This window comes from Fringilla coelebs (genome assembly GCF_963513975.1).
Source record: "Fringilla coelebs genome assembly, chromosome: 11".
In the NCBI taxonomy this organism is placed as follows: domain Eukaryota; kingdom Metazoa; phylum Chordata; class Aves; order Passeriformes; family Fringillidae; genus Fringilla; species Fringilla coelebs.
In genome coordinates this window covers 16,393,197-16,419,375 of record NC_140037.1, presented here as the reverse complement: position 1 = coordinate 16,419,375, position 26,179 = coordinate 16,393,197, and the positions used below count along the sequence as shown (strand labels likewise).

The window sequence follows — 26,179 nt, the reverse complement described above, 5'->3', positions numbered from 1 at the left end:
TTGACGTTAGGAAGAATTTCTTCACAAAAGGGTGATCAGACATTGGAAGGAGCTGCCCGGGGAGGAGGCGGAGTCACGGCGCCTGGAGGTGTTTAAGGAAGGACTGAACGCGGCACTCGGTGCCATGCTCTGGTTGACCAGGTGGTGTTGGGCCACGGGCTGGGCTCGGTGACCCCGAGGTCTGTTCCACCCCGCTCGGTTCCGTGATTTTGCGATCCGGGGGCTCCACACGGGCCGAGCGGCGCCGGCTCCCCCTCACCCCCTCACGGCGGCCGCCAGGGGGCGCTGCGCGGCGCGGGGAGCCCCTCCCTCCCGGCCCTCTGTGGCTCCGCGGGGCGGGGCCGGGGCCGGGCCGCTCTCGCGATACCCGCGCGGCGCCGCCCGGCCCGCGGTGCCCGGAGGTGGCGGCCCGGCCCGGCCATGGCGTCCGACAGCGACACCGAGGAGTTCTACGATGCGCCCGAGGACGTGCACCCCGCGGGCTCCCCCGCGCCGTGAGTTCGCGCTGCCCTCCCTCCTGTCAGCGCGGCCCCGCCGTCTCTGGGCAGCTCCCGGGGGTGTGGGGCGGAAGCGGGGTCAGAGCGGGGCCGCGGCCCCCGCTGAGAGCTCGGGGTCCGCTCGGAGCGTGGAGGGTGCGAGAACCGAGCGGGGCTCGCCCGGCGCTGCTGCGGACGGCGGCGGCCGTGAGAGGATGAGCTCATACCTGCCTTCCTGAGGCGGGAGCGGGTGTAGTGCTGGGAGGAGACGGGCGGAGATGGCATCGGCATCGACAGAATAATCCCTGAAATGCGATAAAAGTAACCGATTTTCCGAGGAAGGAGAAGCGAGCGAGCTTCGTCAGCAACAGGCAGCTGTTGCTGCGTGAAGAACAACTTCTGGTGTGCTCCGTGCTCTGTTTTTAGTAGTGCCTTTAATACTTTTACTGTTTTTAATGGGGATTGGACTAGATGATCTCCCTTCCAACCCTAACAAATCTGCGATTTGGTGTCGCTTTGATGCTTCTTGCCATTAGCCAGCTGGTGCCAGTAGTGATGGTTTACCAGCGTTTTGTGAGGTAGATCCCAGTGCTGCTGCCTCAGAACTAACCCTGACACCGTGTTGTTGGTGTCAGCCAAATGTGCCCTTCTTGTTGTAAATCTCTTTCTGGTTGTGTGCTGGACAGGTTATGGCTTGTATCAGTTCTGGTTTTCATGTAGCCTGGACCAAACCTCTTCAATATTTTATTTGGTAGGATGAGGTTTCTCATGGCCTGTTTATAGAGTAAATAGATATGGATTGTGGGATCCATTTGAAGCTTTAATAATGGGCCAAGGAGCTTGTTTTAAGCTGCGACTCAGTGGTCACTGGATGCCCACAAGAAAGGAAAGACTAGATCTTTTCTCTTCACCTTCAGACCCTGAATTAAAGTTTTTCTGAACTCAGCTACTTAGCTGTAGCTTGATGAAAAGCAGCATACAGTTCTGCAAGATGTGATAAGCCAGATTCACAGTGCTTGTAGTGAAATGAGGTTTTTCTCCAACCGTTTACCTCCTGCTAGGAACACTGATGACACTCTTCTCTGAGTTGCATTAACTCACAGTAAACAGCTGAAAACTAGAAACAGCAAAAACTGCTCAATAAGTTAAAGCAGCTAAAACCTTCAGGGTTGTGACAGGAGAGGGTGAAGGTGAGGGATTAGTGTGACTAGAGACCACAGACAGGAAAGGGGAAGTAGACTGTTTGGTAGAAGTGAGCTGTTAAATCTGCCCAACTGCACATCTACCTTTTGTCTGATACAGATCATGCCGCGTGTCCTGGCTTTGCAGGTTTCCACCACCTGTGTCTAAGCAGAACTTCATAATATGAAGTCACTCACTAGAAATTAAAGCAAAAGATGCTTTTAATTTCTCTAGTGCTCTTCCATAACCTGTGTCAATGCATGATTGACTCGAGTCAATAGAATTCTGTGAGCCTGAGTCAAGTAAGGAGGTGATGTCCACAAGCTTAGTTTGCAGTACAGCTGCTGGTCTGTTTTTCAGTCTGTTGTTGGATCTACCAATATGGACAGTATTTTCTCGAAATAAGCTTTGAGATTTCATAAGAGCTAATTTCACACATGCACTGGACACTTCTAGGAAGCAGGCTGGTATATTATTTTGCTTGTGTAATGATGTTAAGTTGGGACCACAAAAAAGCAAAAAAATCAAAACCTTCTTGTTGCAGGCAAGGCAACTGAAAACAAGTACGTGTTGCCCTCTGCAGTTTCAGATATTTCCTCTTGCATTCAGTGTTCTGGTGATCAGTAAAATCAGCTGGGAGTCCTTTTTGGCAGCACTAGTTTGCAGCAAAGCAGTGTAGATACATTTGCCCTCATTAAAAATGTGAGGTTTGTAGCTTCCTCCCTCCCTAGCCTTTGTTCTATGTGGGGAAGTTTAATAGCTGCTGATAGAGAAACTCTGAAAGTGGTGCCAAGTGTTCACGTCAGCTTGCTGACTTCTTTGCTGTTTACTTGCTTTATTAATTGTCTGGTCTATAAGAATGGAGTTTTAAAGTTGGATGTAGGCTCCCAGTTCCCACTGTTAAGTCATTAAAGTACTGATGCTTGAGTCCCTCTCAAGGAAAGCACCATATTCTCATCCTTGACTACATCTGTAGCTGGTGCTTTTTAAGAACTAATTAGCAGAAATTACAGAACCTGATGCAAAGTGTTTCTTTCAGATTAGAATGGTCTGAGGTAGTGTTCCTGGGGTAGCACTTCTGGGGTGATGACTTCTCTAAGGTGAGGTGTGTTTGGAGAAGTTCTGAGATTACTGCCTCCCCTCTGGCAAGGCCTGTGTGCTTCCCTTCTGTTCTAGATCTTGTCTTTTATTTGTAATTCTACTTTTGACACGTGGAGGGTGTCCATTTGTTGGATAACTAAGTCCAGAGTAAAAAGAGAGAAGTAGTGTGACAGAAGATGCCCCTATTTAACCTCTGTCACTCACTTTAGAAGCACTATAACCATGGAAGTATTTAGGAAAAGATGCTGAAATTTAGAGGCCTGAACAGTCCCATGCAGGAGGACATCAGTTTTGAGACAAGGAAAGTATGAAGTAAGGCACACTTGGTTAGATGCAGGCACGTGACAGACCCTCTATATTTTATTTATAGGAAAAGTGATCCACCCACTCTGAAATCAAGAACTGTTAAACCTAATTATTTGGACTTCATGTGCCTTACAATGAGGGGGCAAGTTTGTTCCTAGTAAGCTTGTATCCTAAAAATTGTTTTGAGAAACCAAACGAGAGATGGTGTAGGTAGTGAGAAATGTCCTCTGTTTTGTTTAAATTCCTGATTGTAACTTTAGTAGTCCTGTACTTTAGACGTTGCCTTGATGCTTTTCCTGGAGAATTTAGTGTTCCTCTGTGTAGGAAGACAGGTAAGGTTAAGTTGTGCCCCATTGACATGTGGGACATTTTTAGTACAACTTTTGCATGTGTGAGTGTTTTAGCCAATGTGCAAAGCTGATCGTGGCAGCAGATAGATGGAGTGGGAAGTGTTGGTTGTGTTCAGTGCTGCAGATGCATTTCTGCACTCAAGAGTTTGTTGAAGCTCCCACACAGGAGCTTCCCCAGGGCAGCCCAGACATGCATTGCAGCAGCGAATCCCTGTAGGTTTGGAGGTGTGACTGCCATGGAGAGCTGCAGCAGGAGTAATTACAGCTTCCAGGGCAGCCACAGGTTCAAGGGAACATCATGTGCAGGACAGAAGTGAAGGCAGTTCCTGGGCTGGCTGCTGAACCTGTATGTTCTGTACAGGGCACAGCTGCTCTGTGCACTGCAAACACCTTCCCATCTGCTTGCTAGCACACCTGTTGTATAACAATGTACATCCTCCCAGGAAGGCAGGCACTGTTGGTTTGGGATTTGCCCAAGGCCAGTACTCACATTGTTTTTTGTTTGAAGGGCTGAATGTTTTGTTTTCTGTCACAAAACTTAACAACAACATGTTGAAAATGTGAAGCCCACTTTAAACAGGTGCTAGGCTGCAGCTCCCTGATAGTAAGAATGGGAGTTTAGTGTGGTCTAGTTACTGTCAGGATGAATTTGATAGTGGGATATGCAATTTTAAAAAAAAGTTTCTTTGTGAGTTTGTTTGACTTTCAGTCTAATCAGACATATATTTGTGCAGGTGAAATAGGATATTTCTTTGAATTGTGTTTAATCTTTGTAGATAACCTTGAAGCCTTCCTTTGTTAAACTGGTGTAAAAGTGGTGCAATGTAAGATAATTTAGAAGTTATGTGAAATGCAGTCTAGAAGATGTATTGCTATCAGTTTATAAATCCCACTTTTTACTAAATGTTCATACCAGATCAGTTTTTGCCTTATGTTTTCTGTGGCATATGTCAGTTTTCATGTGCTGCCTGACCTTTCAAAGCCAAATCAATATTTGATCTTTGGGTTGATCTTACGTAAATATTTTCAGACACTTTTCCCACTGTATATTTGTTTTTTAAAAATGCAAAGATTTATACACTGCATCTAGAAAATGAATGGGCTTAAAGTACAGGGGCATGGAGAAGGCTGTAAGTTCAGGTGGCTGAGAAGACAAGACCATTCCAGAGCTGTGTTGAACTACAAAAGATTTCAGTTACCAAGCTGGCTGACTATGTAAATGTAGTAGCACGTAAACAGTGACTGCTCTGGACTCTGGGAGCAATGCTGCTGACAGACACACAGCTCAAGTCCTCTCAGGCAAGGCACTGAACTTACCTGCCTGTATTACAAACTGATCTGAAAGCGGGGATTTTTCCAAACAGTTGTGGAAGCTTTCCAGTATTTTAAAAGCATGTAAATTTCATGGTAAAGCTTCTCCTTAGTTGTGTGTGTGGGTTATGTCAAACTATCAGCACGATGTTATGTTCTACACCTGCTGGTTCTGTAACCTTTATCACTCAAGCACCTTTTTCCCAAGGCAGCTGAGTAGCCTGAGCATGGAAAGTAACATCTGGTTTTGTTTGAGTGCAGATTTTCTGCAAAACTAATTAGCTGAAGAAGTCTGAAACAATAGCACTGTCTTTTGAACCTCCTATTTTGTGTAAGCAGTGTAGGAATGAGTTGCCTGTACCAGAAGTGAGTGGCTAATTAGTGGGAAGTGTCACAGTAGAAAACTGAAATATCTATTTGCATTTGAGGGATTTGTCTTTTTCAGGTTGTTAAGCAGTGTCTTGTAAAATAGGACCCTGGCTGAAGCCTAGGCATTAGTGGTGTAATTATAAATATATTTCATTGTTAGAGTCATCTCATGGACTTAATGAACTGTGACACATTTCTACCACTCCTAAGAAAATCCAAGAGTTGATAGTGGAACTGAAAATGTTTCAGTAACCAGACATCTCACACAGGCTGTGACCTTTCCCAGCAATGTATTTTGTGATACAAAAAAAATGTTCTTGTTTTTCTGGCCAAAATATTAATTTTTGGGGGTTTTTTTTGCACATTGAGGTTAGAGCTTTCTAGGAGGATTATACCTCAAAACAGGTGTCGTGGGTATTGTGCACCTGAAGTTAATATTTGGACAGAAGCACCTTAGTGTAGCATGTTAAATTAGTTGCAATGATAGAGTGTTTATGTAACAATCCACTGTACTTTCTTGTTTACTTAGCTCTGCTGTATAAATGGGTTCTTTGCTTTTTTGTGATTAAATGCTTCCAGATGGTAAGGAGAAGAGCTGAAATTCTTAAAAAACAATTGGAAATATTTGTGGGTTTTTTTCAGGAAGTATTGTTCTTTAAAACGATTTTGGAGGCAGGAGGGGCAAATGAGGCTGGGATCTCAATATTTGTCTGTATTGCTTGGTGCCAGGTGATACTTGGGGTTCAGAGTGTCACTGATCTTGGTGGTCAGCTGGGGTCTGTGTGGAGTCCAGGCAGTTCTTTTGGTAGTAAGCTTTTAGGGAATTAATCTGCAACTTTGTCTCTGCTTGTGACTGACAAACTGATAAAATCATAGAACAATTCAGGGTAGAAGCAGCCTGGAAAAATCATCTGGTCCAACCTTTCCTTTATGAATCAGCAAGATTCTGTAGTCAGAGTAAGCAGTGTGAATCAATATTTAAATATCTTCCAGAATTCCGAAAGTCTTGTAGAAGATGTAAGTTCAGGCTATATTAAGAGCTGACCATCCACTAATTGAATTGACTTGACAAGAAGTAATTATTTGATACCATTCCCCTAAGATAGCTTGTTCTTTCATGTAATTAGTGTAACGAGAGGCGGTGTGTGAGTGGTTGCTAATGCTAAGTCACTGTTTCACTGTATTTTGGAAAGTAGTGCACACCAGTTCCTTCCTGTTACAATGTATTTTGTCTCTATTTATACCAAATTTCCTGATTAGAAACAAGATCTTAGGTTTGCTGCAGAGTCTGAAGGGCAGACTGGCTGTGATAGTGCCAACTCTATGGATCAGGATTCAAGCACTTGATTTGCAGAGTACTGGGGTGTTTGTGCTTCTGCTCTCTGAGAGTTTTTGTTTCTTTAATGTCCACCCAATGCTTGGCATACACGTGCTAATTTTGAATCTCTGTAGTGCAAAATGGTTTTAGTTTTGTACTTGGAATAGCATCTTTTTATTAGAAAAGGGTGATAGGTGATTCCTAGAAGATTCTGCTGCCAAACTCTCAGAACTTGTAGAAGCTGTGGATCTGTGTGTGGTGTAGAGAAGGGAATTTGTGGAGAAGTGATGTGAAAAACATTTACTTTGTTACTCATCTAAATTATCAAGTATGCGGTTCCTGCAAAGAAAGGCTGTGTTATAGACTTTTTAAAACAAATCTTATTGTCTGTGAACTCTACTTAAATCTATCTTCTCTTTCTAACAGGTCACCAACAAAAGTTGGAAGCAATGTAGTAAAGGTGAGTTTCTTCTTAAAATCAGTCAAGTTCTTGTTTATGAACACAAGGTTGAGTATTTCCACCTAATGTGCTACAGATGTGCTACAGTACCCCTGACATCTGCAGACAGAGGAAATTACAGACTTTCCTTGTTGTATGTAGCAATTGTGGTTGTCTTGAAATTCCAGCTTTCCTTTTATTTAGGGTATGTTACAGTGTCTCGAAGCTCATTTTATTCTGAAATGTGTATGTGCAATTTAGTTAAGCTGTATGTGATTACTAAACTGTGCTCTTTCAACTGTTTTGTGAGTAGTAAGCAAGGCTCTGCAGCCACCTGGCTTTTGGGTCTATATATATGAAATAGTTGATCGTGCTCTCTTCTGTCTCCAAAATAAGAAAAATCTTAATGTTTGTACTTCAGAAACCTCCCCTCTAGGTTATGTGAAGATAAACCACTATATTTAGCTTAATGAGACAGCGTTGCCACTTCCCACACAGGTAATTGGTATTCTGTGCGTACTGACAGCGCGGCTGAATCCAGCACGCAGTGAATAGGTGAGGAGCTGGAACCTTGTGCAAATAACACTCATTTCCTGCTCTCAGAAGGGCCAAAGGTGCTGCTGTACAACACTTCTGCCTAATGAAGCCTTGTAGGTTTGTCTGCAAAGTGTTGGGAAATCCTAGTGAAGCCAGTGTTTCTGAGCTGTCAGCAGTACTCTGCTCTGAATCAATAGTATTTTAACAGTGATACCATATCTTGCTATACCTCTTAGGGAACAGGGCCTTACCCCCAGTTTTGTGTTCTGTTTAATGTCCCTTTAATAATTAAGTATTACATGTGTAAGCCTTTCAAGCAATGTTGTTTTATCAATCTCACTAAACTGTGTGCAATCAATGAACTTCAAAACTAACTTTAATGTCTTCATGAATTATTAGCTATGAGGTTCTCTAGGTTGCTATTCGATTTTTAATCTTTTGAAGTATCTTCCTAAATCCCCTGTTCAAAGCTAAATGTCTGAAGGTGGAAAAAGTAGTAGCTTCTCTGCTTGGTATCATATAAGTTCAATGAATGTGTGACTAATGGTATCATTTGTCTTGGAATGGGTAAGAAATATTTCTAAGTCCGAAGTCTAATAGGTGTGTGAGTTTAATGTCAACAGAATTGGAAATTAATATAATAGGCTTCTGTAGGCACTGATTACACTTAAGTATTTATGTCATCATACATTTGAAGATAAGCTTTAATAATAAAGCAAAGTAGAGCTTGCATTTAGATTAGAAATGCTTTGTGGCAGGAGGGAGTGGAGAGGGAGGCAGAATTTTTCTGTAATTGCAGCTTTCTTTGCACAATATGCCATTTCTTTGGGTCAAACTCTCCAAGATGGATGTCTGCAAGAGTTTGGGGCAGGGGGGAGTTTCAAACATAATATGTTAGGATGCTCTAGAGGTTCTGTTTGGTTGTCTGAGAGTCTGGACAAAGTCTAAAGAGAAATTTCTTAAATATCTGTCCTAGACAGTCACTCTAAATAAAAAAAAAGGACAAATGATTGAAAATGCCTTGTTCTTGTTGGCTTTGGGGGCTACTGGATTTCTGCAGATCCCTTCCAATGTCAAGGATTCCATCAGATTCCACTTTAGATATTGCTGATATATGTGCTTATGGACAATGTGATGTTGTGGCCTTTCATTGGACTGGATGGTTTTTAAAGGTTTTTTGTTTTGTTTTTTTTTCTAACGCAAACTCTTTAGGATTCTAATAATTCATATAGAAGAGAAAAGGTATGATGAAGTTGTTACTGGCTGTAACACCTGAGGTTAAAGCAGTATCCACTTGTGGTTCTGAACCTAAAATTTTGCAGGAATTGATTAAGATGTTTACTCACAAATGAAATATGTTCAGCTTATTTGGATTTTGGAAGGATCTGCATGAAGACAATGGTGGCTAAAATATACAATGAATATATAGGGTGCACTAGGAATAATTGTAGAATGTAAGATTCCATGTTAGAACCTCAGAAGCATATTTGTGACCACTTGACAGAGCTGCCTGCCCTAATTTGGAAATTTCTAAAGAGTTTCTACTATATGTGGCTGTTACACAGTTCTTGCATCCTTTCCTAAAAGCTGATAAAGAAGAGACAATATTTTAATACGGAATTTCCTTGCTTCAGATTATTACATGTGTTTATTTCTCTGAACTTCATGCTGCCTTCAGTTTGATTTTTGTTGAGGTTGCAGCCTCTCATATATGACTATTTTGTTGCATAGTGTGCATGACTCTGAAATACTGCTCATGTGTACTGAGCATTACTGTTTAAACATCTGACAGCAGTAATGTGTGAAAATGTGGCAGATTTCTTGTCCTTTATGCTATTTAATTTGTTGGAGCTGCATTTTTGTTAGATCATTTTAATGAAGAAGTTAGTACCATCATCTTATGACTTTTTCTTTTGTAGGATATGGACAATAAATTACACAAAGCTGGAAATGAAACATTTGTACGAGAAATGAAACAAGATGATTCAAAAGAGGTAAGTTAAATATTGCTTTGAGCTTCCAGCTTCATTAAAAAAAATTAGATAATTTAGTGATCAATATTCATCCTGAAACAACCATAGGTTAGAATAAGTTGTTAATGTTAGTAAGAATGTTAATCTAAAGGGTAAAAATCAAACTGAGTGTTCTAAAAACATATTTAGGATTCACTAGTTTTGAATTATTTTAGTAACTTACAGGATCATATTTAGCAGTACATGAGAACTCTTCAGAGTGAATAGCTTTTGTTTCCTAACAAAAAGTAGTTTCGTTTTCTCTCCATGTATATTGAAGAAGACTGGAAATTACTTTGTTTTATCTTTTGAATATGCCCATTTCTGCACCAAGGTTGTGGTCTCCTTTTTAAACAAACTGCATTTTGTATATAAAACAATTCTTCAGTGGAAAAGTTCTTGTGGGTATTGTGCAGGCTGACTGGTTTGTGTACCCAGGAAGTGCCTGCTGGTGACTGGTAGAATGGTTTTGTTTTGTTTCTCTAGATTATTGACAGTATTATAGAAGAAAGCCAGAAGGCCCAGCAACTAGAAGATGATGCTTTAGCTTCTAGAGGAAATGAATTGACTGTTCCAACTTCAGATGCAAATGCTTGGATTTCTGGAGCAGGTATCATTAGTGATGTCCCAGAAGTACTAGCTGCTAAAATATCACTATCAGAAGACACTAGAGAACCAGAGGATCAGAGTGTGTGTAAGGACGCTGAATTGGAGTCTGGGAAGGTTTTGTTTAGTTCTGACCAACAGGAATCTCATAAACCAACAAAAGTAACAAATGCAACTGACCATAAAATGGATGAAACTGAAGCACAAGGAGAAACATCAAAAAAAGAGGACACAACAGACAAGAAAGAGGCAAATACTTTAGAGAAAGTGGCTTCAGATTTATCTACCAAAGACCTTCCTACAACAGAAGAAATGCCCCCAGCCAAGCCCCCAAGGCAGCTGACTGTAGAGCCTGACATAGTTGCGAGCACAAAGAAACCTGTCCCCGCCCGGCCCCCGCCTCCCACCAATGTCCCTCCCCCGAGACCACCGCCCCCTGCACGGCCAGCTCCACCTCCCCGGAAGAAGAAAAGTGAACTGGATTTTGAAGTGCAAAAACCTGTTTTAGAAGGCAAGTATTCTACTTTAGATGGGTTTATTTATCTACAGGGCATTATTTTTTGTGTTTTGAGTGAAGGATCATTCAGTCCTGTGATTTTAGTTTAGTTCATAGGTAAAAAATCCTTCAACAATCTTAGCTTATTCCAGTGAAGTAATACCCTTCTGCTTTACAAGTGTTCCTCATTCCCAGACTTTCTTCTAAGGTAAGACTTCCTACTAAAATAGCTGTAGCTATAGCAAGGAGAAGTTGACTCATCAATACCTAAGCTAAAAAACAGTTACTTCAAATAAAATGTGTGTGTGGTCTGTATTTGCATAGAAATGCAAGTCAAGGTGTGGACTGAGGTCTTATGAAAATGAGTAGTCCTGGGTTACTAGGAAATGGCTATTAAAAATAAGTTAATAAAGCTTAGGAGGCCTAGATGTGAAGTCATGCCTGAACCTCCAACTGTATCAGAAATACATAATTGTCAGTTAGATATGGTGGCAGTTGATCGTTAAAAAATACCAAACTAGTCAGAAAGGGTGTTCAGGCCTGTAACTGATGTGAGGATTTGATCTCTATGGCAAGTGTTATGCTCTTCTTTCTAATAAATCTCTTTTCAGTTTCTCGAGACAGCTTTACAGCTGGTGGTCTTTTAACTTCAAGTTCAGTGACAGAAGGTGTGCCCAAAGATTCTCAGCCTTCCTTGGATTTAGCCAGTGCAACTAGTGGAGATAAAATCGTCACTGCCCAGGTATTGGGAAATGGTTGTGAGTTTGATGACTGGAACATTTTCTATTGCTTCAGTGATACAGTAGAGATAATGTAATCTGTGTCTGCACCATTTCAGGAAAATGGGAAAGCAGCTGATGGCCAAACAACAAATGAAGTACTTGGACCACAAAGACCCAGGTCTAACTCTGGCAGAGAGCTCACAGATGAGGTATCTATGGCTGTGGTCTGTACATGGAACACCTTTGTGCTTGCTTTCCTTGTCTGGTAGATGGGTTGTTGTAATCAGGTCCCTCCTTGTTCTCTGAACCACTCCATGCTATCACCAGGAATGCAAATAGGAGTGATGGCACAGCTGGCTTTGTCCACCTAAGAACTTTTGTGTCCCCTGAGTCATGTGTGCCTTTACCCTTTGGAAGTCTGAGCTGTAACAGACCTGAAATGCCATCAAGTTCATGTTGGTAGCTATGCAACCACCTCATAGGATTTTCATGGGAGGGAACAGCAGCAAACCTGGCATTTTGTCATGTGTCTAAAAGGGAAAGGAGTCAGCAATAGGGAAATGATCTTTCTCATACTAAAAAATAGTTTCTTCAGTTAATAATTCCACTAATCCTGATAATATTTGGCTTTTGTAAGTTTTCATTTGTGTCTGTCACTGTATAGCTTTTTTTAACTGTTGCTGAACCTTTGTAAGCATTCATGAGATACTCCAAATAAACCTTTTCCTTTGTGGTGCTAGTCAGTTCTCAATTCCTTCTCTCCCTGTATGTTAAGTTAGCCTTTAGCTCAACCTAAGATACAGCAGCTGGAGTAGGAAAGGGGAAGACTGCAATGTCTTTTACTTGCATAATATGTTTGATATTAGCAGGAAAAGTGTCAGGCAGTGGTTGATGTCTCTGTAGCTGCATTTTTGATTTATGAAATTGAAGCTTGTGATATATAACTGTTCATCTTTGTCTAGTGGTTGATAATGTTTGCACTAACATGCTAATTTAAACTTAGTGTTTGTAAAATAAATATTTAGTGAGCTACAGAATTTCCCATTAAGATAAGTAATTTGTAAGTTTTGATGATTTTTGTTTGCTCTAGGTTTTCAAGTCTAATCAAGTTCTCTTCATTTCACATCTTATTTTTTTCGATAGGAAATTCTAGCAAGTGTAATGATAAAAAACCTTGATACAGGTGAAGAAATACCTCTGAGTTTGGCAGAAGAAAAGTTGCCAACAGGCATTAATCCCCTGACTTTGCATATTATGAGGAGAACTAAAGAATATGTCAGGTATGAATCATGAGAGCTTTCAGCTCATAAGATGCTGTTGCTCTCACAGTTTTTGCATAAACGGAAGCTGCTCTTACACAGGTAAAAAGAGCCCCAGTCCATCTGTCTGACTAATCTGAGCTGATTCCCAGTTCTCAATGAACCAGGCTCATTATTGATTTCTCTCAAGTTAACTAAAACTTGCTGATCTTGCTGGAACTTGACAAGCAAGTACATCTGAAAATCCACTGATCTCCAGTTAGGCTTTGATGTACTAAATGTCATTTCTATGCTGAATTAAACACATTTTACGTCCAAGTACTGGATGTTGTTCATGCCACCACCTCCTGTAGTTTTTTCAGTGTTTCATAGGAGACTGTTTCTCTGAAGATCTTTTGTCATTAGTGCAGCTGATGCTTTGAGGTTTGCCTGTTCTTAGCAGAGTTTTAGATCCTTCTAATATGTAAATCGGAATATTTTTGCAGTCTTTGATAGAAAAAGACACATGCTTAATGATCAGAATATCATGTCGGTCTAGATGTTCTTTTCAAAGGCCCATATGAATTTATACATCAGACAACTTCTAGGCTTTTTGCATTGGTGTATTATTGAGAAACTCACTTTTCTAGAGCTCTTTTGTGAAAAAACTTCTATTTCAGGATTAACAACTATTAATTTATTTGATCTGTGGAAAGCAAGATATGAGAACAAAGTGGAATTTTACCAGTTCCTAGTAATTTAATGTATTTTGTCTGCTCTTAGCTTTCAAAGTATCGCTATAAGCTTAAATTGGAAATTTGTGGCAGGGAATAATATATCTGGCACCTGCAGAGTGTATGCAGCTTTAGTATCAAGATGCCTAAGAATTGAAAGACCTGTTTATTATGTGATTAAAATAATGTCCATGCTTTTCCAACATGCTACATAGAGGAATAAAGATGGATCCTAAAATGCATGGCCTACTTTATTAATGTTTCACTCAATTTAGATTCATTATGCTATCCCATTAAACAGTCACTTCTGTATTTCCTAGTAATGATGCAGCACAGTCTGATGATGAAGACAAAATGCAGACACAGCAAACTGACACTGATGGAGGGAGGTTAAAACAGAAAACGTAAGATGCTGTTTTATGTTTTTTCCTTTCCCTAGAAAGAAAACACAGATTTTATTTTTCTAAGCTGAAGCTTCCCTTCAGATTACTGAACAAGTTGCCTTTCAAGTAATCATTTTACTAGTGATATCTGATTTCATATAAGCCTGTAGCTCTGTGGTTGAACTGAAGATTGCATGACTGCTGTCAAATTTACTGCTTATTTTAAGAAGCAGTAATGAAAAAAGATAAGGTTGCATTACAAATCAAAATTACTGATTATAGTAGCAAAAAAAAAAAAGACAATTTTCCATTATTATGTGTTGAAAATGTACCCTTGTTTTTAAGGACTCAACTGAAAAAGTTCCTTGGCAAATCTGTGAAGAAAGCAAAGCACCTTGCTGAAGAATATGGTGAACGTGCTGTTAATAAGGTTAAGAGTGTTCGAGATGAAGGTAAATGACAATCCTTTTTTTTTTTTTTTTTTTTTTTTAATGGGGTAGTTGGTTTATCCTTGTGCTTTTAGGAAGCTGGCAGAGGAACATACACTGCTGCATTCTACCACTGTTCTACAGTTGGTGATACGATTTTTTTAGAGTTGAACCTTGTAGCTTAGTAGGCATTTTGAGACGACCAAGTTACAAGGATAAATTCTTGGAAAGTAATATTTGAGAGACCTTTTCAACTCCACCAGCTTAATGCTCTGATTTTTTGTTGTGCTGTTAGAAAGAGGTCTTGATATCAAAACGTACACATTTTTGGAAGGTTACTCCAGCAAAGGTAGAAGTGGGGATTATCTTCATTAGTTTAGTAAATCAGATTGTTTACTGGCAACCAGTACTACAAGTGGAATTTTCATATAGCATGAGCTCCTATTAGATTTCCCAACTACAACTGAATTCTCCCCTTCTTGTTTCATCAGTGTATCTTTCAGACAGACTTCTAGTGCTGCAGCAAGCTGGTGTAACCACAGCCTGAGAGAAGTGCCATGGAACTCCTGCACTTCAGTGTCTTGTGTTCCCACTGGATATTGGCCACAGCTCTTTTGCAATTCTTGTACTTCATGGGCAAACCACCAGGCCATTGCAGTGTACTTAGAGAGAAAAAGCCAATAGACTCATTTTCAGCACACATCAAACTGACAGAAATCGCTTAGTACACGATCTCCTGAATGCAAGACAGGTGCCAAGAAAGGGGCAGAACAAAAATTGATAGCAGTTCTTATTTTCAGTGTTCAGTGTTTGGATTTGCTGTAGCCTAAAGTTAAGGCAGATGTATTTTTAGACCTTAATGCAATACTGTTCTTATTTTACTTTAAGGTCTTTAAATTGCCTGTAGCAATTCTCTAATTCAAGACTAATCCACTACCAAAAAGCTTACTAACATGTTAAATTGGTGCTGCAATATCTAGTGCTGAATTTGTGTTCCTCTAAGTCTTTCACACAGATCAAGATGATCCCTCTTCCAGTGATGATGAAGGAATGCCCTATACAAGACCAGTTAAGTTCAAAGCAGCACATGGCTTCAAGGGACCTTATGATTTTGAACAAATTAAAGTTGTTCAGGATCTCAGTGGAGAGCATATGGTAGGTCTCAAATTCCATCTGTGGTTTTGCTCAGTCTGTTCAGCCTGAGATTCAGCTTCTCATTTTCATCTACTTGCTGACCTCCAAAAATGACTGTCAGGTTTATTCTCTGTGGAAAAACTTCATTCTGGAAAATAATAGTCTGGCAAAAAAAAAATTGGCTGGTTTGCCCTGATCTTCAGGGGGTAAAAAGCATGTAGATTCCTAAGCATCAGGTATTCTCCAGAGTTCTTCTTTGAAGAGTTATGGTATCAAGTGGTATTTGGTTTTTTCAGTTCCTGCAGTTACAACTTTAGGCTGAAATAGTCTATTTTCCTGTATCAGAACTGAGCACAGAGCAGCAAGCTTGACCTGCTCAGCAGTAAATAAATTAGTCTATTAAACTGATAAACACAATATTGAACAGAAATACTTACTAGGTTTTGGAGGCAAAAGTTGGGAGAGGTTAATGGAGTATGTTCAGAATGATCAGATGAGGAGAAACCAAGATAGGATATTGCAAAGATGCCTGTGGAGAATCAGGCAGAAAAGCTGCTTATTTGTCACTGTTTGAAGTGTGCATGCTTCCCTATGATTCTGGAATACACTCTAGTATTCCTGATTTCCCAAACTTCTGCTGACAGCAGCTGTCTGACATTGGAAGCAATCCTTCATGTCTAAGTGTTGGGCTGAGGGTAATGACCTACAGCAGTCAGTGACAAGAGATTCCAAGTTGTCATCCACAATTGAACTTCCCATTCCTGCTGGTAATCCCTGTTAGTTTCCATCATGCCAATATTTGACTTCGTAAACCCAGGAAATTCCTCCAGATTGGTGGAGCATGGTGGAGTCAAATGCCTAGTAGCTCTTTATTCAGTAGCAGGAGGAAATGGGATACTGCTTGTGTGGTTATGTTTTATTGACTAGTAGCTCTTTGGACTTGTCATTGAAGAAAGAATTATCATCAGAGGCTTTGCAAAACCCTCATGCCAATGATGAATATGACAAATATATGTAGTACCCATTTTGGTTGCCAGTTGGTGTAACAATCACAGTTTCTACTTTTAAAAAAGCATACAAACCTCAAGTGCAGCTGCAAAACAAACAGCAGGTTCTGAGTCCCTCAGACAACTGTATGAGTCTTATGTGAAATTCTGTGGTGTTGCTGACCTCCTGTAACTCCTCTCTTGCAGTCATCTGCCCTGTGGGCTTTTTCTTTCAAACTGCTTTTGCACATATGTTACACAATCCACCAGTCTTAACAATTACTTATCAGCATTTTGATCTACAGTTTATTTTACTTGTGGTATCTTGTGTATGTCTAAAATCTTTTCAGTTGACATTGTAGAAAGTCTTTGTGGTACGCAGAAAAACACTTTTTGTGACTTCAACAATCATGTCTTTATTTTGACAGGGTGCTGTTTGGACAATGAAATTTTCTCACTGTGGTCGATTACTGGCATCTGCAGGGCAGGACAACGTAGTGAGGATATGGGTTTTGAAGAATGCCTTTGACTATTTCAATAACATGCGCATGAAGTACAACACAGAAGGTATCTCTCTGTGCATGGCTGGAGCTCTGGAATAGTAAAAATTCTGGGTATTTGGGAACTTGATGCTGACCATGGTGTTTCTGTTTGTGTTCCAGGCCGTGTCTCCCCTTCTCCCTCTCAGGAGAGCCTGAATTCTTCCAAGTCCGACACCGATGCAGGGGTAGGTACACAAGGTGTAGGGAGGGCAGGAGATGGTCTGGTTTGTAATGCCAGATCTTCATTGTTGCTTTATCCAAACACACATTAAGGAGTTCTTGGCTTGTGTCTTTTTGTCAAACTGTCATTTCAATAGATGTCTTCAATCAAATATATTAAGGGGTGCAAGCAAGGAAGCCCATCACTGAATTGAAAGCATTACAAAATCTGCATAGCTGTGCTGTGGCCTCCTGCCAGAGGAGATTGCTGAGTGAATTGCTAAGGGGAAAAACCCTCCATCATTGAATTTCCTGTCTTAGTGTTTTATCTCTGACCATTACTTGTGGTTAACATCTGACTTGATGTTTTTTCTGAGGAAGGCCAAAGTGAGCAATGGGATTCTCAGAAGCATAATGATACCTGACAGATTTAAATTTTTCACATCTGTGTAGAAAAAAATGGAGCATGACTGAAGAAAAGTATTCAGACACTCTTACTTGTAGAGTTTCCAGATACTGTAGTAAATCTTGCCATTAAAATGAATGGATTTAAGATTTTTTTTCTATTTTTGGCTTCCGGTAGTATAAGAAACAGATGACAAAATCAGGGTTTAAGTGAAGATCTTGGCAGTAGCGTTATTTAGTGTGTGTTGTTTTGGCAGAGGGGGAAGCAGGGAGGCCAGCAATTGTTCTTTAACTCATGTAAATGAGTGGGCTTGCTAAGCCACACACACCAGAGATTTTGTTTTGAGTGGTTGGGTTTTGTTGGGTTTGGGTTAGTTTTTCTTCCTGGAGAGGTTTTGTATAGGAACTTCTAGGGCTTTTTAAAATTATTATTTTACACCTGTTAATTCTGAACTGATCTCTTACTAGGAAGTTGTCATTCATGATATGCACTGGAAACTTGGAAACCTGAACTCACAGTTTATATTCTGAAGTGAATGCAGTTTTTAAGGTTGATACACTTTGTTCCAAAAGCTTATCTTCAGGTGCTTGCTTAAATTGCTGTCAAACTGATCCCACTGAATAAGAGCTGAAAAATGGAAAATTTAGAACTTTTTAATTTTGCACTTTCAGGATGATGTTTCACAGCCCATTGTACTTGACATTTACTTTGGTTGTTTATTAGTGCAATACTGTTTGTTCAAATTGTTAACTGTCCTTATACTTTTTTAAGCAGTTAAGTGCCTCATGGTAAATTTTTCTAGCTAATATTTGGTAATTTTTCTATACATTTCTCTGATAGATTTGCAGTGCAGTTGATGAAGACCCAGATGATAAAAATGCTCCGTTTCGTCAGCGACCATTTTGCAAATACAAAGGCCACACAGCAGATCTTCTTGATCTTTCCTGGTCTAAAGTAAGGCACCTTAATACAGGCTACACCGTTCTGTGTTTTCCTTGTTTTCTGTTGTCAGTTGCCACTGGAACCATACATTTAAACAATATGAAATGATCTTTGAAGTTAAGAGAAGTTTTGTATAGGCAACATTTATGCTAGCTGAAATAGTTGGAATAAAGTGAGCAACCTTCGTGTGCTTGTGTAATTAGAGTGGTCTTAAAAAAACCCAAACAGCCAGTAACAATTACAGTTGTGTATTCAATAATGAAAGTAAATTATTTAGAGTGGGAGGGTTTTCCATTGAGCTGTGTAGTTTCTATTATATGGTGCTTTCTTTTCCTGTCTTCAGTGTGCTTCACATTTTGTGCAGTGTACATGTTCTGAAATTGCTGAACACATACATCTGTTTTAAAATTACAGAGTTACCTTGTTTCACATCAGGCTTATTCAGATAATTCTCCACATGGGAATGCAGTTGTACTTTTAGGAACAAAGTCTGGTTGAAGTATCTCGGGCATCTCTGAGGTCTGATGTGCCATTTCTTCTCTGAATTCTTTAACTACATTCCAAGTATTCATTTTCACTGAGATTCTTCCAGAAAATTTTCTGTTACCAAGGGTCAGTGTACAGCTCTTAATGAAAGCATTGATCAGTAATTGTAATTTGGATAAACCTGTTTATCTGAAAATATATAATGTTGAATTTCATGGCAGCATAGCCTTGGTAAGGCTCTACCAATCAAATTGCTTCTGTATTTCCAGTTACTTTGGGTCTATTAATAACTGTGGAATTCTCTTGTTTCACAGAATTACTTCTTGCTTTCTTCTTCTATGGATAAAACTGTCAGATTATGGCACATATCAAGAAGAGAATGTCTTTGCTGTTTCCAGCATATAGACTTTGTCACTGCTATAGCTTTCCATCCAAGGGTAAGTGTAACTGCCCTCTTACTTCTAGAGAGATAGCATTTAAAATTACAACATTCCATTCCCTTTTTAATTAAAAAAATAAAAAGATTGAATAATAGTTTGTGCACTTCAAAAATATGCTTCCTGGATAATATTCCAGGACTTTGTGTTCGTCTTCACCGAACTTCACCAGGACTGTCCATGGGGTTTAACCATGTGTACATGTGAAGTGGAAAGTGAATTGTCTGTTGGCTGTACCATCACAGCTGGTATAGTCTAGAGTAACTTCGTGAAAAGTTAGAATTTCCAGTGAGGGATATCGTGATTAAATATTTGTAGGGAAAAAATCATAATGAGATTGAACAGATTCTCCGGAGACCACAGAATCCTTCAGAATTTTTAAAACTTGACAGAATATAACCCACTGCAGCCTGATCAAACTTTTGGAACTGTCCTTGCTACAAGCAGAGGAGGTGGATCAGAGGCCTCCAGAGATTAATATCAACTTATTTTTTATAAATTTTTTAAAATACTGTAATCAACTTCCTAATATTAATAAAACTCAAGTGGAAGAACAGTGTTTGTCAGTGTTCCCTAAACATACAGCACTAGTACCTCTATGGGAAAGCATGAAAGGAGCTTTCAGCTCCTGGCAGGGTGAGTGTTGAGAGGGTTGAAACTACCTGTGCTAACAGTGAGCAATTTTCTAACCTGAGGTATAACTGCATGTGTGTAATCTTGTCAAAAACCTGTAAGAATTTGAATTCCATTTTCCACAAATTTCTTAAACATTATAATCAGCTTGTCTGAAGGTTCTTATTGGGAAATTCTGCAGAGGAGCTGTTTGGAAATGGGGTGGGAATGTTTTAAGGAAGGCAGAAACTTACTCATAGCACAAGTGGAGATTAAACCTTGTGTGTGTTCTCAGGATGACAGGTACTTCCTCAGTGGTTCATTGGATGGAAAACTCCGACTCTGGAACATTCCTGACAAAAAAGTGGCATTATGGAATGAAGTAGATGGGCAGACAAAATTGATTACAGCTGCCAACTTCTGTCAGAATGGCAAATATGCAGTCATAGGCACCTATGATGGAAGATGCATCTTTTATGACACAGAGGTAAAAAAACTTTGAGGCTGTGGATTTTTTTATGTTAAATAACAAAGAGATTTAGATGGTTATTTAAATACCAAGAAACAAACCTGTTAGAGCTTGAAGTAAACTAATCTTTTTACACAATTGTTTCAGTTTTGGACGCATTTTGATATCTTTTCAGCACTTGAAGTATCACACACAAATACACGTGCGTTCTACCAGAGGTCGAAATAGAGTTGGAAGAAAAATTACTGGCATTGAACCCTTGCCTGGAGAAAATAAGGTATTGTTTTTGAGTGCAGCTATCTAATGCTTAGTAAGTTTGTGCAAAATCTTTTAACACTACTGAAATGAGCCTTACTCTTTGCTGATTTAGGCTAACACAATACTAAGTAGTGGTAAAATAAAATATATATTCTTTTAATGATGTTATGCTCTGATGAATGTGCAGGTGAAAAAGTGGTTCCAGTTGGCTCATTGTTTCTACTCCTAAATTTATTTATTTCTTTTCTAGATTCTAGTGACATCAAATGATTCCAGAATCAGGTTGTATGACCTAAGAGATCTGTCTTTATCTATGAAGTACAAAGGTTATGTCAACAGCAGCAGCCAAATCAAAGCCAGCTTTAGGTAGGACAGTTTTGTAACAATGGAGTTTATGGATTTGGGAAATGCTGTGGCTGAAGTAGGGAGGGTTTTGTTTAAACAATCTACATTGGCATGAAACTGAGCTGCTGAAATATCACTTGGCTTGGGATGTGAAGGTAAAAAAAGACTGGTGAAGAGTGATGAGCTGGGAGCTCCTGTGGGTGAGTGAATGCATTTGCGTCCTGTGCACAGTGAGCTGTGTGTCCATTACTATTGTGACCGAGCATGCGTGAGTGTGACCATGTGTGCAACTGTGCCCAGGTGTGGGCGAGTGTGCGCGGGTGTGCCCGAGTGTGAGCGAGGGTGACCGAGTGTGAGCGAGTGTGACTGGGTGTGCCCGAGTGTGTGCAAGTGTGCCTGAGTGTGACTGGGTGTGCGCGAGTGTGAGGGACTGTGACTGAGTGTGCCCGAGTGTGCGTGAGTGTGCCCAAGCGTGAGCGGGTGTGTGTAGGTGTGCGTGAGTGTGCCCGAGTGTGCCCAAGCGTGTCCGGGTGTGCGCGAGTGTGCCTGAGTGTCACAGGATGTGCCCGAGTGTGCCTGAGTGTGACAGGGTGTGCCCGAGTGTGCCCAAGCGTGAGCGGGTGTGTGTAGGTGTGCGTGAGTGTGCCCGAGTGTGCCCAAGCGTGAGCGGGTGTGTGTAGGTGTGCGTGAGTGTGCCCGAGTGTGCCCAAGCGTGTCCGGGTGTGCCTGAGTGTGCACGGGTGTGCCCGAGGGTGCCCGAGTGTGCGCGGGTGTGCCCCAGTGTGCGCAGGTGTGCCCCAGTGTGAGCGAGTGTGCCCCAGTGTGTGCGGGTGTGCCCCAGTGTGCGCAGGTGTGCCCCAGTGTGAGCGAGTGTGCCCCAGTGTGCGCGGGTGTGCCCGAGTGTGCGTGGGTGTGCCCGAGTGTGCCCGGGTGCGCGTGAGTGTGACCGGGTGTGCGCAGGCGTGCCTGAATGTGCGTGAGTGTGTGCGGGTGGGCCCGAGCACACATGGGATTGACCGAGTGTGCGCGAGCGTGTTTGGTCTCTCTGGTGGTTTCTGTTTTGGGCATGGTTTGGGCTCAGGCTGGCTGAGGCAGTGGCACCAGCAGGGCCCTGAGGACCAGGCCCTTGCTTGGGTTTTCCCTCATTCTGGGCCCTTTGTGCTCGTGCTTGGCCCAAGGCAGAGCCTTGTGTTGCTGTTTTGGGCACGTTTCTGTTGAAGTAATTCCTCTGAATTTCCAGTTCAAATGCCGGCCTGCTCACTCCTGGTGGGGAGTCACTACTCCGATGGACAGGCTCCTGTTCAGCCTGTGCTGCTGCCCCAGAGCAGCCTCGTGACCCTCGTGGATGGGGTCGCAGCACACAGCCCTGTGCTCAGCCCTGTGCGGGGCAGCAGCAGAGGACGGAAGGAGCAATGTGTGTTTTGGGAACAGGCTGGTGTGGCGGGCTTCAGCCTGAGGTTTTTGAAAGAGGAATGAGGGGGCTTATCTGGGAGGGTGCGCTGCTCTCATGATGTCTTTGTTTAAAATCCATGCTTGTTTTTCCCTGAGGTATTTCACTTGGTTTTTAGCTCAGCACATCGAGCTGCAGTGGTCGCACAGTTTGGAATTAAGCACATGCGTGTTTGAACAGCTAAGAAAAGTTATGTTTTTCCTTCTTTGAATCTTTAGCCATGATTTTACCTATATTGTAAGTGGTTCAGAAGATAAATATGTCTATATTTGGAGTACATACCATGACCTGAGCAAGTTTACATCTGTAAGAAGAGATCGAAATGACTTCTGGGAAGGCATTAAAGGTAAAAACCAGCTTTTGATCTTTGTTTTATCAAAGCTCATATGATTTGAAAATTGAAATATTTTATTTGCTATGAATTTAGTGTGAACAAATTCTTAGCAGGATGCATGGTAATCGGTGGCCTGTCAGGAATCCTTGTTCACAGGAGACTCTCTTTGGGATGACAAGGGACAAAGTACCTTAGAGTTTGTCCAGCTTCAGTAAGAGATTGTGAATTAATGTAATGTTTTGCTGGCTAATTTTAGAAATCAAAGTAATTATCAACCCATAATCCTTTATGGAAAAGTGACTTTGAAAACAAATGCAAACTTTCTCTTTCACAGCAGACTAAAACCAAAAATGGGTGGGGTAAGAAGCAGCTCCTTTATCTGCTCCACATACACACTGTGTTTGGAAAATGTGGGCCATGTTTATATCAAATGTGTTTTGGACCTCTTGCCAGTTAGTTTTGGGCACTTAGAGCATCTTCTGAAATCCCTAAGATTATAGAACAATGACTGTTGTTCCTTAAATTCTGAATTTACCTGATGGCCACTAGCACTGAGATTCTTGTATGTTTACTAGAAGTTCTGCCTGCTATTCTTGTAAAATAAATTCTTGAAACAAGATAATCAAAGTTGGATTGTCTTTCTGAAGCGCACAATGCAGTCGTCACCTCTGCAATCTTTGCTCCAAATCCTGGTTTGATGGTGTCACTGGAAACTTCTGAAAAGCAAGAAGCTGAAAGTAAGGGAGAAGATTGTGAGATATCAGACACCATCCCCTCTGGTAGGTGTTTAAGGTGAACTCTGCTTGGTACCATGGCATGAGCAGGAAAATATTATGAATACTTTAGATCTGGGTGGGGGTTTCTTGAGAAGAAAAGTCCTTGCAGTGGCATGGGTATATATTCCAATTTAACATTCCACCTTGAGCATTTTGGCAGCTGCTGCATTCTTAAAAGCTGAGGGAGGATGTGAGATGAGTACAGTTGCCATCCTAAGTACTTTAGGATTGTTCCTTTTACATTGGAGCTGTTAGGAGATAGAGCTGCACCAACCATTAATGAAAAGATTTCTTTCCTAGAAATACAGATATTTCTTGAAGTATTGGCCAGAAATCCAAAATATGATAAAGAAGAAGGGTATCACAGTGATGTCATATATTTTAATGAGAGTGTGATTTTTAAATTTTTTTTTAATGAACTAACAGTTTATTCTCATTCTTGTTAAGGAGCTCTGAAGACAGATCACACAGAAGTGCTTTTATCAGCTGACTTTACTGGAGCAATTAAAGTCTTCATTAACAAAAAGAAAAATGTATCTTAGTTGGTTTGCAACTGACAGCATAAAGCTATGGTACTGTGGGATTGAAATTCCATAAATAATGCAGGCAAAAGCAAAGTATCTAATATAATAATGTTACAGGCTGATTTATTTTTAAATCTTTATTTTAAGGCTACTCAATTATTGGATCCTTGGAAAGCAGTGTGCCTATTAACACCTGGGCTTGTAGGATAGAAAGGAATTTGTAAGAATAATCCTGCCAAACATTAGACTCTAAACTTTCTACAGACAGTTGTTTTGCCATGTCATTGTGAGCCTGCACAGGTTTCTGCACAAAATCGTGTCTGCACATGTGTGTGCCTTTGGGATACATGCACGAATTGGAACCTGTATCAAAAGGGTTTTAGTGGTGTTTCTGGCCACTAGATGTCAGGAGCTGGGAGGGGAAAGGAAGGCTGGAAAAATGCTGAATAATGTAGTCTGATCTTTGCACAAAATTCCATTAGAGAAAGATCTTGAATTTGTAGTAGCTAATATTCAGAGTTTTAAGTTATGCAAGTTTTTGATGGGTCAGCAACCATGTGTAAATGTTTTTATAAATTTCTCAACTTCAGGACGTGAAAATTTTTTTGTTGTCTTTTAATTGTTGTGGACTTTAGATTCCTTTCTTATGTATAATTTTTTGCACACTGGAGCACAATACTTGTGTAAAGAATTCTCTCATTCCGTGTTCACGGGCACCAGGATATTCACCTTCCAGATAAAATTAAGCTGCATTAGAAAGTTCTTATATTTTACAACTATGTAAAATAAACTGTTTACATTTTTTAAGCATTGTAGCTTAAAGTTTTAAGTTCTTCTTGTTTGTTTAGTGCCACTGAATTTTGAAAGTCTTTGTAAATATTCATATGAAACACCTATGAAGTAACATTCTGGGCATCAAAACCCATGAAATGTTACTGATGGTCAAATGTTTCAGAGAACAAATGTATCATTAAACTTGGTCACACACTTGGAAATTGTTGCTTCTTTTCCGTTTTGATTTGTTAATTTGCCTTTTGTCTTAAGTAGTTTTGACTTGTTTCTGAGATCATTGATCCTGCAAGCACTTGTTACCTTCTGAGTGCTACTTTTCCTGATCTTGTCACACCTTTATTTCTGAAAGAATGGGGAATGGAGTACTGCAACTGGATATTAAGTAGAATTAAGAGTAATTATACGATAGTTTCACATGAGGAAAACTTCAGAAGTGTGCACAGAATCCTCTCCTTCCCATTAGTGGAGGAATGAAGACATGGAAAGGCTGGAAGTGAGTCTCACTATTTAATTCTTTTCCACTCAGGTGAATTTGGCTATGACTTTGTACAGAATTGTCTTGGACAAGAAAGGCAGTTCCAAGGGGTTTATTATCAGTCAAAATAGATACAAGAGTGGTACACACTTATTATATAACATTATCTTCAGTTGACACAGTTGGGTGAATTTGCCTCAGAGTTGAAAATACCTGCAAGGATGAAACAAGCTAAACTATCTCAGGGTTCTTTTGTTACTTTGAGTTCCACTGAATTGATAGAATTGAGGAGGTGGCACAAGAAGACATTTGGTTTGTGACTCCAAAATTCAGTTTCTATAATATATGCAATATCTGTGTAGAAAACTGTAACTGAGTGAGATTTCTGTGAGCTGTTCCCAGACACTTCTAGGGTTTGTAATAGATGTTCTACGTATTTATTGACTCATACAAGTTAAGCTGCTTTATGCAGTACAATGCCATCACTTTGCTTACAGGTACCTTAATTGCAGAGTCTTGGCACATTGTGGCTTTCCTTTCTCTGGAACTAAAAGTCCAGACTGGAGGAAGAGGCATATGGGCTTAGCATTGGGGGTTTTGGGTATGCTATTTTTGTGTGTGTGTGCTGCTTTTTCACTCCTGCTTTTCCCATATTATAGTTAAAATAGTAAATCCCAAAACTGGGGATGAGTAATAGGAGAAGGGAGCTCTTATTAGCTGCTGAGAAATACACAGAAGTGGGTGGGTCAAACCCAGCTTTGAGTGACTGAAGACCTGGCTGCTGTCAACATGCAGTGTTGGAGGTACATGTGTGGCTGAGTGAACTTTGGGAGGGGTTCCTGCAATATGAATGGCCTGCAGTTTTTTGGCAGCTTTTACATCTGTGCAAAGTCTCCTCTGTAACCTCTTAATGATCTGAATAATTTTGTTTTTTTTTTTTTCAACATGACTACTTTGGAGATATAAGTTGAACTGTTAGTTTTGCATATTAGCTGTCAGAAATTGTGAAGATGTTTGTGTTTAGACCAGTTAAGTACTCAGGTG

General features: G+C 40.5%; 1 protein-coding gene across 1 annotated transcript; it reads left to right on the top strand.

Annotated features, from left to right (window-relative positions):
• The first annotated feature begins 386 nt into the window (after positions 1-386).
• On the top strand, positions 387-24,846 carry WDR44 (WD repeat domain 44). Its single transcript, XM_084212881.1, has 20 exons — positions 387-494; positions 6,840-6,873; positions 9,309-9,383; positions 9,888-10,518; positions 11,115-11,245; positions 11,342-11,434; positions 12,369-12,505; positions 13,518-13,601; positions 13,926-14,032; positions 15,012-15,163; positions 16,557-16,695; positions 16,791-16,855; positions 18,076-18,189; positions 18,978-19,100; positions 20,008-20,199; positions 20,357-20,458; positions 20,690-20,805; positions 22,453-22,580; positions 23,216-23,347; positions 23,792-24,846. Exons 1-20 carry the CDS (start codon positions 421-423, stop codon positions 23,884-23,886), a joined length of 2,724 nt encoding a protein of 907 aa, XP_084069007.1. The 5' UTR covers positions 387-420; the 3' UTR covers positions 23,887-24,846.
• The last annotated feature ends 1,333 nt before the right edge of the window (positions 24,847-26,179 follow it).

What these genes read in the sequence shown, in the direction of transcription:
- WDR44 (XM_084212881.1), top strand. Translation starts at nt 421, where the DNA reads ATGGCGTCCGACAGCGACACCGAGGAGTTCTACGATGCGCCCGAGGAC. An exon ending in ATAAAATCGTCACTGCCCAG is followed by an intron (nt 11,246 to 11,341) that starts GTATTGGGAAAT and finishes GCACCATTTCAG; the next exon opens with GAAAATGGGAAAGCAGCTGA. An exon ending in TAAGAGTGTTCGAGATGAAG is followed by an intron (nt 14,033 to 15,011) that starts GTAAATGACAAT and finishes TGTTCCTCTAAG; the next exon opens with TCTTTCACACAGATCAAGAT.